We start from the raw sequence: 17200 nt of genomic DNA, 5'->3' as shown, positions 1-17200 counted from the left end.
CAATACACTCCCCTTGTTAGTGGTTAAATGTGTGACGATGCTACATGTCAACTTCATGTTCATCACATTATTCTAACTAGTTTCCATTGACATGTGATAAAATAGTTTTTTCAATACAATTTGCCCAATCATTTTAGCTTAAAATTGTGTAAATGAATTAAATATTGTTGTCATGTTATCAGTTAAACTTTCACTTAAACAAGCAGAATGTTAAAACAGCTGCTTGGTCAAAAGGACGGCCTGCACCACAACTACTACTCCCAGTTCATGCGTCACTTTGGGAAAGAATGTCTGAGAAACTTGTTTTGGCAAATGAAGGAAAAAAAAAAAAACCCTCAAGGGAGATATTTTGGGAGACGAAACTAAATCCATGACGCGTCAGTGATGAACGTAGTAATCTTCTTGTCAAATTGTAAAAGAAAGCTTTGCAGATTAAAACTAGAGCTTTGACAACATCAGCATTTCTGAAGGATATTTTAAAACATTCATTGAGTATCTTCGAGGAACCTTCGTGCAACATTTTTTTCTCCGTCTATAGGTCATACAGAGTGTAACCTACATTCAACGTCTACATACTGTACGTGCTCTACTTCCACTGGTACTCACTTGTGTCTTATTCATGAGCGGACACACACTCGGGCTTCACACCCAGACGCACACACATCCCTCAGTTGGTGCGTTTAACATCATGTGAAGCTGCTTTTTTTTTTAGGCAAAACAGCTATTATTAGGCCAAAATGTGTACACGAATAAAGCAAAAAACATTTATGAGAAGTGACTTCTTGACAAATACTGCTAGGATACATCATTAAATAACATAAAATGGTTGAATTTAACATTTAAAATGTTAAAACTTGGATATTTTAATTAAAATGGGAGAATTATTCCAAGTATTAGATTATTTTTGGAATTATTAAAAGTAATAATGTGTACCTATAAAGGTTTAATTTGTTTTTATTGAGTAATACAATTCAATAATTCCTACATTGAAAGGTTTTGTTTTAGTGCCAGCACCAAGCTACTCCATCAAACTTTTCAGCCAATCATGCGCCTCGCAGATGATCACGTGACGGATGAAATCTAAGCTTCGTTTATATTGAATCTAAAGATTATTTTTGAATTATTGAAATTACAATATCAAGTAAAATATAATTTTGGATTTTTCATGAATTAAATTATAAATTAAGGTCTAAATTCAAACATATCAATATGCAAATGATTTAATTTGATTATAAAAAAAATCCCATTTAACATTCCAATAAAATAATCCATGTATTAACATTTTAAACGTTAAATTCCACCATATTCCATCCCATATTCCTGTGGCACTAACATACTTCCATGTAACATGGCGTCAACGACTCGCTCGCCTCCTGACTAGGTTTTTTAACTCGCTGAACTTCAAAGACGAGGGAAAAAAACATGAAAATGTGAAGCAGCAGATGGTTGGGCCGGGAGTGCTGATTCTTTGACATCAGAGCGGGTCGTGGTCTTAATTATAGATGGGTTGGCACGACCCTTCACAAAGCCCTTTTTTTTTTTTTGCCTATGAGCAAGTGGGAGGGGGAGGGCAGACTAAAACAAGTGCTTCACAATCTTTCTGTACATTCTGACATCCTTATCCATGTGGCTTATCTTATCTTAAACTACGACATCTTCATAGGTCACCATAGCAACATCAATCTACTTTGATTTTAAAGGATGGATCTACTAACCCGTGCCGCGTCCGAGTACAGTCGTCTTACAACAACAAACAAGTCCATCTTAATAATCCAGAAGTCGACATGACCCTGAAAAAAACGGACCAAACAGGAAACGGACGGCAGCCTCCCCTGCCCTGAGACAGGAAGTCATAAAGACGGATCAAACGCTTGCTATTGCCTGCAGTGCTGACGTAAGAAGATCTTACGAAGTTTATATACGGTGAAAAATCGATAAGGTAATGACATTTTCCTACCCTCACAGTAGTCGTGGAGGAAAGAATAGGCGTCTCTGGGTATATATAAGAATTATAGGACAAACTTTTTATTTAATTTGGTGTACATCTTATTGAAAGATACTTCATATTTACGTGTATTTATGGATAACCCACGTATTTCTAACATCACTCCATATTAATTCTGATTATGTCACCATCAGTCAGTGGTTCTCAAAGCCGTTTATAACTAAGGGCAACCCATTTTAAAAGTGTCTCCACGACCCACTTCTGGGTCCCGGCCCACCAGTTCACAGCCACACGGCAGCTGAGAACCAATATGTTGATTCTTCTGGGCTTAAAGCAATAACAGAAGCCGACCAATAAAAGACGCAGCTACAGATGATTAACATCTGTTCCAGTGGATGCATCAGTGTGTAGTTTTTCCTCGGCTAGCATCGTAGAACGTTGTTTTAATCTGAGCTGAACATTTTGTTTGTGCATTTTCTCTCCTTCGATTTTAAACTGAAGATATTACGAAAGAGAAAAGGAAAGTGTTCAGTACAGTTAAGTACATGTAACTGTGGGGGAAACAATGGTCCAAACATGGATACACTTAAGGCTGGAATAGAAAACTGTCGGTTGTGTGAAGTAACAAACCGCATCTCGTAGGCAGTTGAATTCCGAGAAGAAACCGATCCTATGTACGGCCCCATGGAGATCAATCATGACGTAATGAGGTGCAGAACCGCGGTGGGCAAATTCTTGTTGGACCTCGGAGCCTGAGCAGGAACCTCAATGGTTTCCACATGACTGGAATCAATCACTTTGTCTAAACAAAACAATGACGATGTACGGATTCAAACCACACTGGCATTTTCAAGAAAACAACAAAAACGTGTTCATGCTAAGCTAACTCTCCTTTGACCTGCATTAAGGCAGGATTTTTAAGTGCAAAAACAAAAGTGCAAAGTGGAAAAACAAACCTTTAGCAATAGTTAACTGATGCCATTTAATGATTTATGTCAATCAAATTTTCCTCATGGGCCAAACTTATACAGTAGCTATTGTGGTAGGCCATTGAAAAAAAAAATAAAGGAACGAAAAGTATAGAATCAAGTTATAAAGTACTTAGAAGGGCAATAAATATGTACAAATATTTACAATAAATATAGATAAAAGGTGTAGCACAAAAGTCCTAAATGAAAAAAACGAAACTATAGTCATTTTAGAGACTAGAAATGAATAAAATAAATAAATACAAAATGAAATGTTAGTTTTTACATGTTATTTTTTTAACCTAAATACAGACAAAGGGACACACTTTTCCCAGGTCTAGCCTTTTAACTGAAGACAGATGGCGTGCTAATGGGTACAGAAAAAAAAATGCAGATTTTCCCCAACTAATGTTTTGTGATGTTTTACCTCAAAATATTACATGAAACAAAAACACTTGCTGCTTCAAGCGGCTTCTGCTCTGGTCCATCAGGATTATTTTATGATCCATTTTGTCCGAACACCTCCCAGCACTAGAACAATACGACAGGTCAGAGCTTCGGGGCAACACTCTCCGGGAGGCAGCTCGGCTATTAGTCCAAATATGTGATCATACACCAATAAAACCATCATGTCGAAAGATCGCTAACATTCCACACAGGAGAAGATTTGGGCTCTTAAGTGGCGGCGAGAGTGCAGCGAGAGACGCTCTTCTCAAACTTTACAACCCTCTTGTAGCAACTGTTTTATGATAATGCAGGGCTAATGCCTGGACATCTTCTCGGGATCCTCCACCACAGAGAGAAGACATAAAAGCTGCCAGGAAACATGTTGTTACTCCTTTTCTCTTTATGTGCCCAACCTGTGTGCCAGTGTGTATCTACACAAGGGGTGAGCAAACTTTTTTACGAGGATGAATATTTGATAAAGCGGAAAAAAAAAGCAGAAGCCAAACGTGAACTGTGACTTCATACAAAGAGTTCTCTTGTGCAGGATTTCTCATTAAAAAACGACTTTAGCTTTAATCGGTTCCACAAAAAAATGGACAAATTGTTAGATGTTTTCGGTTTGTAGAAATAAGTAGTGACAATTAGAAATTTCTTTTTGTGGCCTTTTTTGTTTGAATTATTAAAACTTGCCATTAAAAGGTTATAGATATAATATTATAATATGGATATAAATATTTATACACTGATTTATCGTGTTGTTGTTTTCTCACAATACCGTATCAATATTTAACAGAACTGAATCTATTAAATTTACAAGGTTTCTTTACTTTAAATAATATTCAATATTTTTCATATTACAATTTTGAGTGTGCGTAAAATAAAACAATAAAATTTAAAATGTACGATTAAAATGAAAACATTTACAGTGTTTGTTAATTTACATATTGAAATGAAACATCCAGCCATTAGATGGCAGCAGTCATCAACAGCTAAAGAAAAAAGAATGAAATCCCACAAAATTCCAGCGATGACTGAGGACGAGAGGATACACTTGACATGACAGCAGCTTTTAAAGCTGACGTTTGGACATATTTTGGTTTCAAAACAAATGTCGAAAGTCATGTGGTCTGTAAATTCTGCAACACCAGAGTCAAGTACTTAAGTACTACAAATGTATCCTTATTCCTACAGTATCGCAATATAGTAAGTAAGTAAGTAAGTCATTTTTATTTGTATAGCGCTTTTCCAGACCAGGGTCACAAAGCGCTTAAACAATCAAAACAATATTCAATAAAGTTTATACTTTAAAGATCAAGATAAAACTGATAACATAACAGGAGTTCCAGAAAATCAAGGAAAAGCCTGTATTGTATCGTTGACCCTGTGTCTGATACATACTGTATCACAAGATTCTCGCCAATACACACCCCAGTGTATATCGGAAACTGTGGGCCGCATGAAATTTGCTTGAGGGCCACACTTTGGACCTGCCTGAGCTACAACAACATTTCCAGAAATCACAGCAGCGAAAGTCGACATGAAAAACCACTAAAGGTCTGCCATCAGTGACCACAACAAGCCACATTTATTCACCCTGATCTCTTCAGAGAGAATAATGATAGAAATCTATACGAACGATGGAGAAAGTTACATTACAAAGAGTGAACTTCTGTGAAGTCTAAAGCTCCCGGGGAAACTGGTATGAAGGACATGAAGAGATTAAAGGACTGTGTGGTGAGTCTCAGTTTCACGGAGCACTGTGACCTAAACAGTTACGCAACTGGTCCTCGGAGGCACAATGGTGGAGCAGGAAGGCGAAGCAGAGCAGGCTGGAGGCTCGTCCACACATACTTGAGTCACACAGAGATGTTGTGAAGGCTTTAGATCACGATGGAAATCTCTCGTGTGGATCCGAGCACTGAACTACGACAACAATTTTAATGATATCGCTACAGTTGCTAACCCTCTAGAAACTACAATAGCAACAAAATATAGTTGTTTTAATCAAGGCCGTGTGTAAAAAACATCTCTTCACGACAGAAACTTCTCGCCAGGGAAGTCTAAAGAACCTACTTGTGGAGGAAGTGAAGAAAACAATACTTCCAGCCCAACATGCCCATGTACGGTCACTCTCTATCCCACCAGCTTGTTAAATAAATCAGGGTCTCCGGAGGGGAAAGAAAAACACTGACGGCTCCCGCTAAACTCTGACTGAAGGTTGAACAGATAAAGTTCATGAAAATCAGGATTTGATGAACAAAAATAGCTCTGTGTTATGTTTAGATGTTTACCGGAGCAGGCTCCACATCAACAGTAATCGGTTTTTTTTTCTCTCTGACCTCAGGACAGAGACACAGATGTGGTTCCCACCGACTCCGGCCAGTAACAGAACATTCTTTCCTCTCTCGCTCTCTCCCAGCAAAACCAGCAATGGGCGGCACTATTTTAGTCCCTTTTTTTTTTTGTTTCTTACTGGCTGGAAAGGGATATTCCCAGAAGAGCCAGTCTCTCTAGGGGGCGCCGCACAGGACAGGGTGGACTTTTCCTTTTCACGTTGAATGGTTATCAAACAAAAAAGGTTAGATAAGTACATTATTAAGACACAAAATTGCCGTTATTGTTGGACAAATGGTCTGTTTGATGCTATTTTCTCTTCTCGAGACGAACCGATGCCTTTTTTATTGTAAAATAAACAGGATCAGGTGTTTTATTTTCACCTCATCAACTCACTGGATGAGCTTTTTGACTTTTTCTGCATCCATAACAAAGAATACTACTGTAGGAATGGTGATGAAAAAACATCAACTTCAAGCATAATTGCCTCGACTTACAAATCAACGTAGATCAAACTCTTTCCTTTACAACGTTATTCATCCGCCTGTCAAGAGACGAGTCTTGTCTTTCATAGCATGGCTTGAAACATGAACTACTTCTGCAGCAGCAACAATTGCATCACAGTGATCTATGCTCAGCTGACAGATGCTTGATGACTTGACCTGATTCTTGAGTTCCATCAAAAATAAAAGAAGATGGAGAAGAGAAACCAAATTAGGAATCGGAAAGACTTGAAAACAATGTCAGGGAGAATGACAGGAGTCAAGCTTCACTTGACCCGGAATATATTCAAAAGAGTTTCTGGGGAAAACGGAAACTCCAAATTAAATAGCAGAGTCTAAACACTAGTGCGAGAAAAACAACATCTCGCCTCATTAGATTCTGGACCAGCGTTTTTCCTTTACTTTTCGTCAGATTTCTAAAACTTTATTCTCCACAGGAACACGCAGCTCTTACCTGCACCTGCCCCTTCCCCATGATCTTGTCCACGATCTCATTGTTGTCCTTGTTGAGCATGCTTTTGTCGTAACAGTTCTCATAACACAAGATTCTGAGGAACTGAGATCCCTCCAGCTCAATCTCGAACTCCTGGAAGAGACGGAAGCGGATCAAGAAATGAACCGTGATGATGATGATATAAGAGTTTTTTTTTTTTTAATTTACTAACCTCGTTCCACTGTGGCTCTGTAGTGTCTCTGAAGACTCGGGTCTTGGCTTTACTGACAAAGTATCCAAATGAGTCCACTTCCAGAGTGCAGTAAAGATCTAGAGGAACAAAACAATTTTTTTTAAAGTTGTCCTGAGTTTAGTCTGAGCTACCTTTTCTGGTCCGGGGACCAGTACCAGTCAGGAATTTATTACAGGGCAGCACAGAAAAAACATTTCTGTTCTAAAGACTTGCCAAGGCCCCACAAATACCATTAGCCTATCGTCAGGGACCGTCTTTTCAAAATATATGAAGAAACGTAGATTTTTTTAACTGCATTTCATTACTTTTATTCACTTTTCAATATTTATTGTTTGTCAAACATAGGAAATTAGTTTGTTGGACTTTATATTCCCAATGAAAACAAATTTAACAAAGCCATGTTGACATTTTCACAGGTGGTGTGTTTAGGTACAATAAGAAAATTGAGAATCTGAAGAACAAGGTAGTTTGTGCGTGTGTTCTGGGCAAACAGCTAAAACAAATATATATATTTTATATTATGTTAAATTATATTCTTCCATTTTCTCCAATTTTCTGAGGCCCCTCTAGACGGCCCCCACATTGAAATCCATTGCTATAGATTATTAATTTCTTTAAAATATCCTATTTATGAGCCTGTGAATCTTGACAAATCACTTTTTAATCCAAAGTTCTAAAAAAAAGAAACCTGTAAAGTAATGAAAATAAGATAAAAAAAAGAAAAAAAAGATGATTTTTTTTAAACTAGTTTGTTTATCTGAAGGTCAGTCCGTGAATATGATGTCGGCATTGTCCGCAGTGCAAAATAGGTAAGAGACCCATGCTTTATGTCAGTCAATCACGTGGTTATAATGTTATTATACTTTTATATCTTAGGACGAGCCTCAGTGTAACACATTGTCTACAGCAGAGGCAGACACGTCAACAACGCACACCATTAGCCAACATTTTATAGGAAGAAATTATTCTTTCAGCTCCAGCTTCAAATTTGCACAGTTGTCATGGCAACAGAGCAACTCATATTTTGGTATTTAAACGGATGGTTATGTAAGAGATGCAACAGCTGTGCAAACCTACTGACACACAACCTCTGCGGAAGGAAGACGACGCAATATGACTCACTGGCTGACTCCGTGAATCCTTTGGCAGAATGGACCATAACGTGCAGGAAACCGTACAAGCCGGGAGTCTCTTCATCTACGAGGCAAGCGTAGAGTCATTATTTAATTATTACAAACATGCATCATAATGTCCCAGAGTTCAGTAAAAAAAAAAGTGCCGATGGTCGTGCGTGCCACCGAGTGTAGGAAGCAGGATGAGGAGTTCTCGCTGTAATTATGCAGCTGTTGTGTATTCTCAATATGATTCAAAGCAGATTTAAACGGGGTTGATGTGAACTCACAAGAAGAGAAAGAGCCATTGTTTACTTACCGTCCTTGTTACTGGTGACTGGAATGTTGTGGACGGTTCGGAGTTTGAAACAGGAGCTGGTTAAGACTTGAAGCTCCACGGAGCTTAATAAACACGTGTGAGGGTCTAAAATGACATGATTCGAAGAGAGATTATGAGAAATTGCAGTTAAAAGAAAGATTATCAGTGCAAATGTACCTTTCTTTTGTAGTTTCTGGATGCTTTCTCTCCACTCTGATCGCTCATAATCAGACGAGATTAGAAACAGGTAGCTCTAGGTAGTCAGAAAAAAAGAATAAAAATCAGATTTGATCCCTTTCTGTAAAACCATTGTTTTGTTCAAATAATTTAGACTCTTCATAAATGCATGCATAAGTACAGCCCGGTCACTTCTATGGTGGGATTCCTCCCTCTAGTGGTAAAAGTTTAAAAATGCATTTATAATTAAAAAGAAAAAGCCACTACCTTGCCGTGTTTGTTGTGAATGCGGAAAGGAATTGTGGGAGAATGCAGGAGCAGCCAGGACTCCTGTTCATTCATCTTCTTCCTCAGACGCTCCACACGACTCTGACCCTTCGGTGCTTTCTGAAAAACATTAAAAAAAAATCTTACGATTAAAACATGATTAAACAACCTTTACTGCAGAGAAAAACTGAAAATAAGTGCTAATCCTGACAATATAGTTTATAAAATTACACAATCATGTTTAAATGTTTAGAGTAAGGTTGCTTTTTTCTCTTTTTAACAACCAACTGAATAAAACTAAAATACAAGTTATAAGTTATAAAACTACATATTGATAGTAAAAATAACAATTATAGGGATACATAATAATAATAAAATTAAAAAAACAAACAACAAGCAAACCCCGGAGTAAAGAAAGTAATGAAATGATTAGTAAAAGTATATTTAAAGTCAAATATTTATATTCTCAAACACCATTTTTAAATTTTGTTTATAGTTTTACAAAGCTTTCTATTTTTATACTTGCAATGTTAAGGTGTTAAAAAAACCCAAATTCTGTTATAGTAGCATTTCAAACTATTTGACTCACAATAATTGTAAAGAGAATCTTTAAGAATCAAAGTCAATAATTAGAAGAGAAGATGAACAGTAAACCAAAAATATTAAAAGGCTTCTAGAATATATATTTGCATCTATAAATTCTACTAAAAATACATGCTACAAATGCTAACAGTTGCTTATCAATACAATACAAACTAAACGTACCAGCTAACGAAAAATGTCCGTCTCTTAGGTCATGTTTACCTTTTCTTTTTGGATCTCGTTCTTCAAGATCGATATTTTAATCTTCATCTCTTCAATCTCGTACTCGGGGAGGACTTGGATGGTGGGACAGGAGTCGGACTCATCCAGGGTCTGAAAGGTCAGGTCTGCCAGAGGGATGTACCACTTGCACTCGTACTGCTGGTGACGGCTGCAGAAACGGATCAGAACGCAACATTGGTTTCCTTTTTCATGCATTTATTTTCTTCTGCTCATGCAAGATCACAAATATCAGGTTTGATTTTTCTTCCCACAGGGTTTATAAGCGCGGCAGACTCACCCCGCTGACGTCTTCTTCATTTTGGCACAGAGCAGCAGGTCAGTGAAGAGGAAGACATGCCGCAGCTTCCTGGAACTTTCTGACACTTCCACCAAGAAACCGTCTTTCACCAGCTGACGAGCCTAAACCAGAAACCTACAGTCAGACTATGAGAACTCTGAGATGCGTTTTACATTAAATCAAGTAATAAATAGATATCACAAATATTAAACAACCCTCCAAAGAAGAACCTCTTAAACTCTGACTCTTCTAACTCGGCTTATTTTCTTAAAAAACTGTCGATCCTCACACCCACCTCTCCCTTGGGTGTCGTGACCGCCGTCCTCCGAGGGTCGATCTCCTCGTTGATGGAGGAGAGGAAGTTCTGAGATATTCTCAGAGCGTCCTGCAGGAGAGGGAAGTCCTGGTGGTCCTTAGAAGTGTGCTTCAGCAAGTCCTGCAACGAGAATGTGACACCGTGTTTACGTTTGATTTCACTTCCTGAAGAAAACACATCATTATTAAAAAAAAGGATGGATATAAACTAGGCCTATATTTGGCACTTTTTAGACATTCAGATTCACAAAATTCCTTACATAAACACAAGAATACCTTCCTCTACTTACACATCCATGATCTACTTCTCTTTCTACAAAGTATTTCCATCTATTACAGTTTACAACAATGTGATTTACTTCCTGTTCCTGACAGTTTCTACCTCAGACTTTCATGGTCCAGGTCTCACTTGTGTTTTGAAGCCGATGTTCATGTTCTATAATATAATCTTGCTTTAAGTGACATGAAAGAGGAACACTCACGTGGAGGACAAGAGTGCTTCTGGTGACTCTGTCGATGGGTTTATAGAGGAGAGCTGAGAGGAGAACGAATGTCATGATTATAAAGAATTTTAAAAAAGGTCACACGTGTCATAAATGTGCCGTGAAATAACTATGTAATGACAGAATTACAGAAGGAATGATACAAGTTCAAAGCTTATTTCTACCATATGACTGAAATATACATGTGTACGACTAAACATACAACTTTTGAGAGAGAAACAAACTGACAGGGAAGCAGAAAGAGTGAGACAGAGAGAGAGAGACAGGACAGAAAAAGTGAGATGGACAGAGGCAGAAATGGAGAAACACAGATACATATGAACAGATAGAAAGAGAATCAGAGGAAGTAAGCGACAGACGGAGACAGGAGAGAAAGACAAACACATGGAGAGAAAGACAAACATGTAAAGAAAAATACAGACACATATAAAGCGAGATAGAGAGAGACAGTCAAACAAACAGATGGACAGAGACAGGGAGGGAAAGATACAGAAACAAAATAGGGAGAGAAAGACAGAAAGTGAGAGAGAGGGGAGAGACATAGACAGAAACAAAATAGGGCGAGAAAGACAGAAAGTGCAAGAGAGGGGAGACAGACAGAAAGTGAGAGAGAGGGGAGAGACACCCACATAGAAAGAGGGAGAGAAAGACAGAAAGAAAATAGGGAGAGAAAGACAGAAAGTATGAGAGAGAGAGAGAGACAGACACAGACACACAGACAGAGGGAGAGAAAGACAGAAAGTGAGAGAGAGGGGAGAGACATAGACAAAAACAAAATAGGGAGAGAAAGACAGAAAGTAGGAGAGGGGAGAGACAGCAACAGAGACAGAGGGAGGGAAAGACAGAAAGTGAGAGAGAGGGGGGAGACATAGAGAGAAACAAAATAGGGAGAGAAAGACAGAAAGTAGGAGAGGGGAGAGACAGCAACAGAGGGAGAGGGAGAGAAAGACAGAAAGTGAGAGAGAGGGGAGAGACAGAGACAGAAAGACAGAACGTGAGAGAGGGGGAGAGACATAGACAGAAACAAAATAGGGAAAGAAAGACAGAAAGTGAGAGAGAGGGGAGAGACATAGACAGAAACAAAATAGGGAGAGAAAGACAGAAAGTGAGAGAGAGGGGAGAGACAGACACGCAGACAGGGGGAGAGAAAGACAGAAAGTGAGAGAGAGGGGAGAGACATAGACAGAAACAAAATAGGGAGAGAAAGACAGAAAGTGAGAGAGAGGGGAGAGACATAGACAGAAACAAAATAGGGAGAGAAAGACAGAAAGTGAGAGAGAGGGGAGAGACATAGACAGAAACAAAATAGGGAGAGAAAGACAGAAAGTGAGAGAGAGGGGAGAGACAGACACGCAGACAGGGGGAGAGAAAGATAGAAAGTGAGAGAGAGGGGAGAGACAGACACACAGACAGAGGGAGAGAAAGACAGAAAGTGAGAGAGAGAAGAGAGGGAGACAGACAGACACACAGACAGAAAGCAACATAGAGAGGGGAGAGACAGACACACAGACGGAGGGAGAGAAAGACAGAAAGTGAGAGAGAGAGGGACAGACACAGGCACACAGACAGAAAGAGGGGAGAGACAGAGACAGACGGGGAGAGACTGCATCATGGAGACTACCACTGCTGCATAACAAGCAGAAGAGGAAGTGAGCGTTTGATATATTCAACATATCCGTCATTAAAAACTATTAGTTCTTTTTTAGTTCCGAGGATAAAGAGGATATGAAACGATAACAACAAGCAAAACACACACATACACTTCGGAAAAGCTATTTTAAAAACAGTCTTACCTTCCATTGACACTGTTGACGTACAATCTTTTGAATCTTTTGGACCTTTTACTTTCAGATTCTACGTTAGAAAAACAGAACTTTACTTAATAAACATGAATCTAGACATCATTGTAATCATCGAATTAATGTTTTATTTAATACATTTTATTTTTATTAAAACATGTTTGTATGCAGGAAGTCCTGTCTGCGCCATGAGTCAACATCTCCACGCCAACAAACCTCGGAGATCTTCTGGAACTGGATGTTGGCCTGGCTGCACTTCTCCGCCGTCTCCAGAGCGACTTTGTAGTTGTCCACGAAGGCCTTGTAAACACCCAGCTGACTGGCCTGAGGGCAGAAGACAGACAATGCTTCGGTGACCCTGAACTCATCGCTCATGCTGTGAGCAGGATAAAAAAAAACAAAACTGTTCTTTCAACTCTTGTGGTGCTCCTCGTCATAAAAGTCTCACTTGCACCATGTTGCATCAGACGCGTGAACCGCGGCCGACCACACGAGTTTGATGTTAATGTTAGGACAGAAGCTCAAGCTGTGGCAACAGAAGGACTCCACAGAGTTCATTTTAAAGGCTCCATTCATGTCATTTTTAAAGTAGCTAAACCTCAAATAAACACGGTGACGACGGTGAACCCACGGAGCAGACAGCGAGTGGGCGGACGTGACTCACCGGGCTTCGTAAAGAAAAAGAGGAATGTTGACATTTTACTCACCAGTTTCTGGAAGAGATGACCGACCGTGACCTTCTCGTCCCAGTGTTGGATGTTGGGTAAAAGCGCGTCGTAGAACTCCTTGTGGATCTCGAAAATGTCCTGGATTTTGTAAAATATGGTTTCTATCTGTTTGAGGCTGAGGACGGGCTGCGAGGTGGTGGCGGTGGCCTTTAAAGGACGCATGGGCTGGAAGAACATCGTGGAGTAAACATCAGACGCGTTCGTAAACAACATGTCAAAAGTAATTATATACTGCAACCACTGAAATCAAAGGGTTTATGTTATATTTTAGGGACACATTTTCTTATTTTTAGTGGGTTTTTAGGGGTGTGTATTGGCAAGAATCTGGCGATACGATACGTATCACGACACAGGGATCGATACATTGCGATATTGTAGAAACAAGGATTGATTTTTAGTATTGCCCAAGTACCAGAACGTCTTTTTGAGAATTTTTAAACTCGTTTTATTCATAAATATTGGTGTATTGGAAAGAATCTGGCGATACGATACGTATCACGATACAGGGATCGATACATTGCGATACTGTAGAAACAAGGATTGATTTTTAGTATTGCCCAAGTACCAGAATGTCTTTTTGAGAATTTTTAAACTCGTTTTATTCATAAATATTGGTGTATTGGAAAGAATCTGGTGATACGATGGGTATCACGATACAGGGATCGATACAATACAATACTGTAGAAACAAGGATGATTTTTAGTATTGCCCAAGTACCAGAATGTCTTTTTGAGAATTTTTAAACTCGTTTTATTCATAAATATTGGTGTATAGGCAAGAATCTGCTGATACGGTAGATATGACAAACAGGCAACAACTGCAATACAGTATATTGTGATACTGTAGTAACAAGGATATATTTGTAGTATTGTCTAGTACTTTACTCTGGTGTTACGGAATTTACAGACCACATGTCTCTTGCCAGAGTTGTCAGTGTTTTAATTTGTTTTTTAACCAAAATATGTCCAAACATTAACTTTAAAAGCTACAGGAGTCAACTTTATCCTCTCATCCTCGGTCAACGCAGGGATCTCGCATCTAACTATTTTATTTTATACACACTTCATTGAAATATAAACCATCAATGAACTGTTATTTATAAACAAAAATAACACCTACATATCTTGTGAACGGGCTAAAAACAAGAAAAAAGTATTAAGAAACTAAACTAAAATGTTTTTCTTACCCTTTTGTTGTATTGGAAAATGTTTACAAGCAATACAAGTCAGATTTTTGTCCTAAAAATAGCTTATAATATCTCAAAATAAGACATTTATTGTCTTGTCAGGTATATTTCACCTGAACCAAGTCTAATCAGACCATCTTTACTTCAAACAAGACTTCAATACCTGCTTAGATTTAATTTTTCTCTGTGTATTTTTAATAATTTTTTAATTAATCTTAACGACACTATTTGCTCGTTACCGAGAGCTTGTTGTTGTCGAGGCCCTTGAGCAACGCACTCCTTAAATCTCAAAGATTAATTTAGAAACAACATTGAATAATTTATGTCTTTTATGGCGTGTTAATTACACACTTGGACTACAGTGGTGTCTTTCATCTCTAATTGACCTACATTACAAACGCTCCTGCTAAGGACTGGTTGCGAGTGAAGCTCCCTCCTGCATCAGCGCCGCTCGTCCAGAAATATGAGATGAGCGAGAGACAACAGATGATGTCAACATTGATCGAGGGCTGGCGAGTCCAGCAGAGTAAATGTTGGTGGCCGCTTCAGGCCCCAATAGAAATCTGAAACCAGTTTCTGGATATATTTCACAAAACCATGTTTCCATGGAGAGCTTGGACTCTTGTATTTATATATTTTTTAAAGCCCCCTTGCAGTAGCTCGCTGCTTCCAAAATGTCGGTGACCCCTGATGTTCAGTTTATTGTACATAGAGTTGTTATAATGGTTAAAAACTCTTGCAAGATATCTTTCGGGTCATCCTTTTTCTGTACTATAAAGTCCCTGCGGCCGTTTTCAGACACATCGGTTGAGTTTTATAGATGATTTTAAGAAAATAAACCGATGACTAAAGTGCTCTTCTTGAGTGAATAAGCATCAATTGAAAGTGTAAATCTAACACATGGCTGAGAGGAAGTGTCCACGCATGTCTCACCAGTAGTAAAGCCTCCAGCTGGTTTATGTAAATCTCCTCACTGGCCAGGAAGCCTGAAAGGACCAGTTTCTTCATTTCCAGTCCTTTTTCGACATCTCCCTGCAGAATGAAAAGAAAAACAAAACGTTAGAAAATCAGATCATCCGTTTCAAAGCGCGCACAAGTTCTGCTCAAAATGTTAAGAGTCATTGCACACGATACACTTAAACCCAACTCATCTAAAGACATTCATATTCAGTATAAGTTGAGAAACAAGTTAATTTTTCTAAACTAAAATTCATGGAAATATAGTAATTATACACCCACGCTGCAAGAAGGTGAGATTCCGCTGCTCTTTCCTTCTCACTGCAGCTATTTAATAAAAGTATATAATGTTAAATTAAATTAAACACATACTAATGATTATTGATGTTGATATATTTATCATTTCTTGTGTTTATTTCATTTGATTTTCATTTAATTATTATTCTTAAATCATTACTATTTATTGGTTATTTTTAATATGTTTACTGGATGTTTTAATATAATTGTGTATCTATGTTTTGTTGAGTCTTGCACTGTTCTTACAAACTGTCTGAAAACCTCACAGCACAAGTTACACATCATTACAATAGACTCAGCAACAGGTAAACAACAGAGGTGTAAATAAATGAAAAGTTCATTACAAATCAGAGTTGATCTCAGGATTATGACGTCATCACAATCGACCAATAAAATTCACAATAATACCCCAATAAAATCTGCTGTTTATTTATAAATTGTGGGTAAAACTGTTACTCCTTTAAATGACAAACGGCCAAAAAGTTATGAGCATTTATCTGAAAAAATATATCTTTATTTAATATATAAACATTTTATATAGCGCCATTTGTTGTGATTTAATATATTTGTTAAATCTAAAAACTTTTATATCCCGTTTGGGTTTTGATTATAATAATGAACAAGTAAATATCCAAGCAAAACAAGGAAGAGAGATGAGGCAGGCGGTATAAAAATCCCCAAAAATACTCAAAAAACTCAAACATTTTAGGGAGTAGTGGATCTAAAGTTCATTTTGCTGCAATAATTCCTGCTGATGAAGTCAGAAAAATGATGTGAATTCTCTTTTATAGCCATCAATATACCTATATTGTCAGAATTTCTTCATACATACTTTTTTTTACATGCATATGCAAACATCAAGTGTTCAATGACCATTAAAAGCAGAGATTGAAGATCATTCTCAGGAAAGAAATAGTTCTGCTGAATCCTGCAGCCAATCTTGTAGCACATTCACAGTGTTTTAAACAATTTTCCCATGAATATTCCAATAAAAAACAAAAAAAAACATCATAAACAGAGCAGGGAAAACATTACAACCTGGATTGTACTATATTATGTACTATAAATGTACTTATTGTATGCTCTGTAATAATATCATTTAACATCTGAAAAATAAATCCTTGACACTCTTAAGTTGAGTATGTAAGGTCAAAGGTCAGTCAAGTAAATGAAAGGTTAAAAATTAACACAGACAGATGGTGACAGTGATAGGACTGTCATCTACACGACACAGTGAGAGACACCATGAGACGCCTGACACGTCTTCTAACCTGAAGCAGATGTGAAAATGGGGGGGATAAAAAAAATGTGCGAATCAGCAAAATGACGCGTTCATCTACGAAGAACCTACAAGTCATCAAGTCCTCCAGACGGACGCTTGCATGTCAGATTAAAGTGTATTCATGCGTCACTTGTCAAAGGGGGAAAGAGGAAAATCCGGCAAAACTTTTTTTTTTTCCCCCCTCAGTGGCATTTTCCCTTCAGGGAGACAAAGACCTTCTGTGTGAGGAGCAGGACGGACTTTTCCACTTTCTTCACGCAATGTTGTCGCCGG

The 17200-nt window shown here is 38.1% G+C and overlaps 1 protein-coding gene across 2 annotated transcripts in view; it reads right to left on the bottom strand.

The window, feature by feature from the left end:
* The window catches only part of abr (ABR activator of RhoGEF and GTPase), a 52370-nt gene that overhangs the window by 10026 nt on the left and 25144 nt on the right, over nt 1–17200 (bottom strand). For both annotated transcript variants that reach the window (XM_087807605.1, XM_087807606.1), the window contains exons 3-16: nt 15325–15423; nt 13185–13370; nt 12694–12801; nt 12472–12532; nt 10658–10710; nt 10156–10296; nt 9861–9982; nt 9563–9731; nt 8759–8878; nt 8492–8567; nt 8315–8419; nt 8006–8080; nt 6863–6960; nt 6652–6783 (exon numbers count right to left, since the gene is read on the bottom strand). In XM_087807605.1, coding sequence (XP_087663731.1) covers nt 6652–6783; nt 6863–6960; nt 8006–8080; nt 8315–8419; nt 8492–8567; nt 8759–8878; nt 9563–9731; nt 9861–9982; nt 10156–10296; nt 10658–10710; nt 12472–12532; nt 12694–12801; nt 13185–13370; nt 15325–15423 — 1545 coding nt within the window. The remainder of the gene's footprint in view (nt 1–6651; nt 6784–6862; nt 6961–8005; nt 8081–8314; nt 8420–8491; nt 8568–8758; nt 8879–9562; nt 9732–9860; nt 9983–10155; nt 10297–10657; nt 10711–12471; nt 12533–12693; nt 12802–13184; nt 13371–15324; nt 15424–17200) is intronic.

This window comes from Callionymus lyra, chromosome 14 (genome assembly GCF_982586985.1).
Source record: "Callionymus lyra chromosome 14, fCalLyr1.hap1.1, whole genome shotgun sequence".
NCBI lineage: Eukaryota > Metazoa > Chordata > Actinopteri > Syngnathiformes > Callionymidae > Callionymus > Callionymus lyra.
This window is presented reverse-complemented; position numbering and strand designations above follow the sequence as displayed.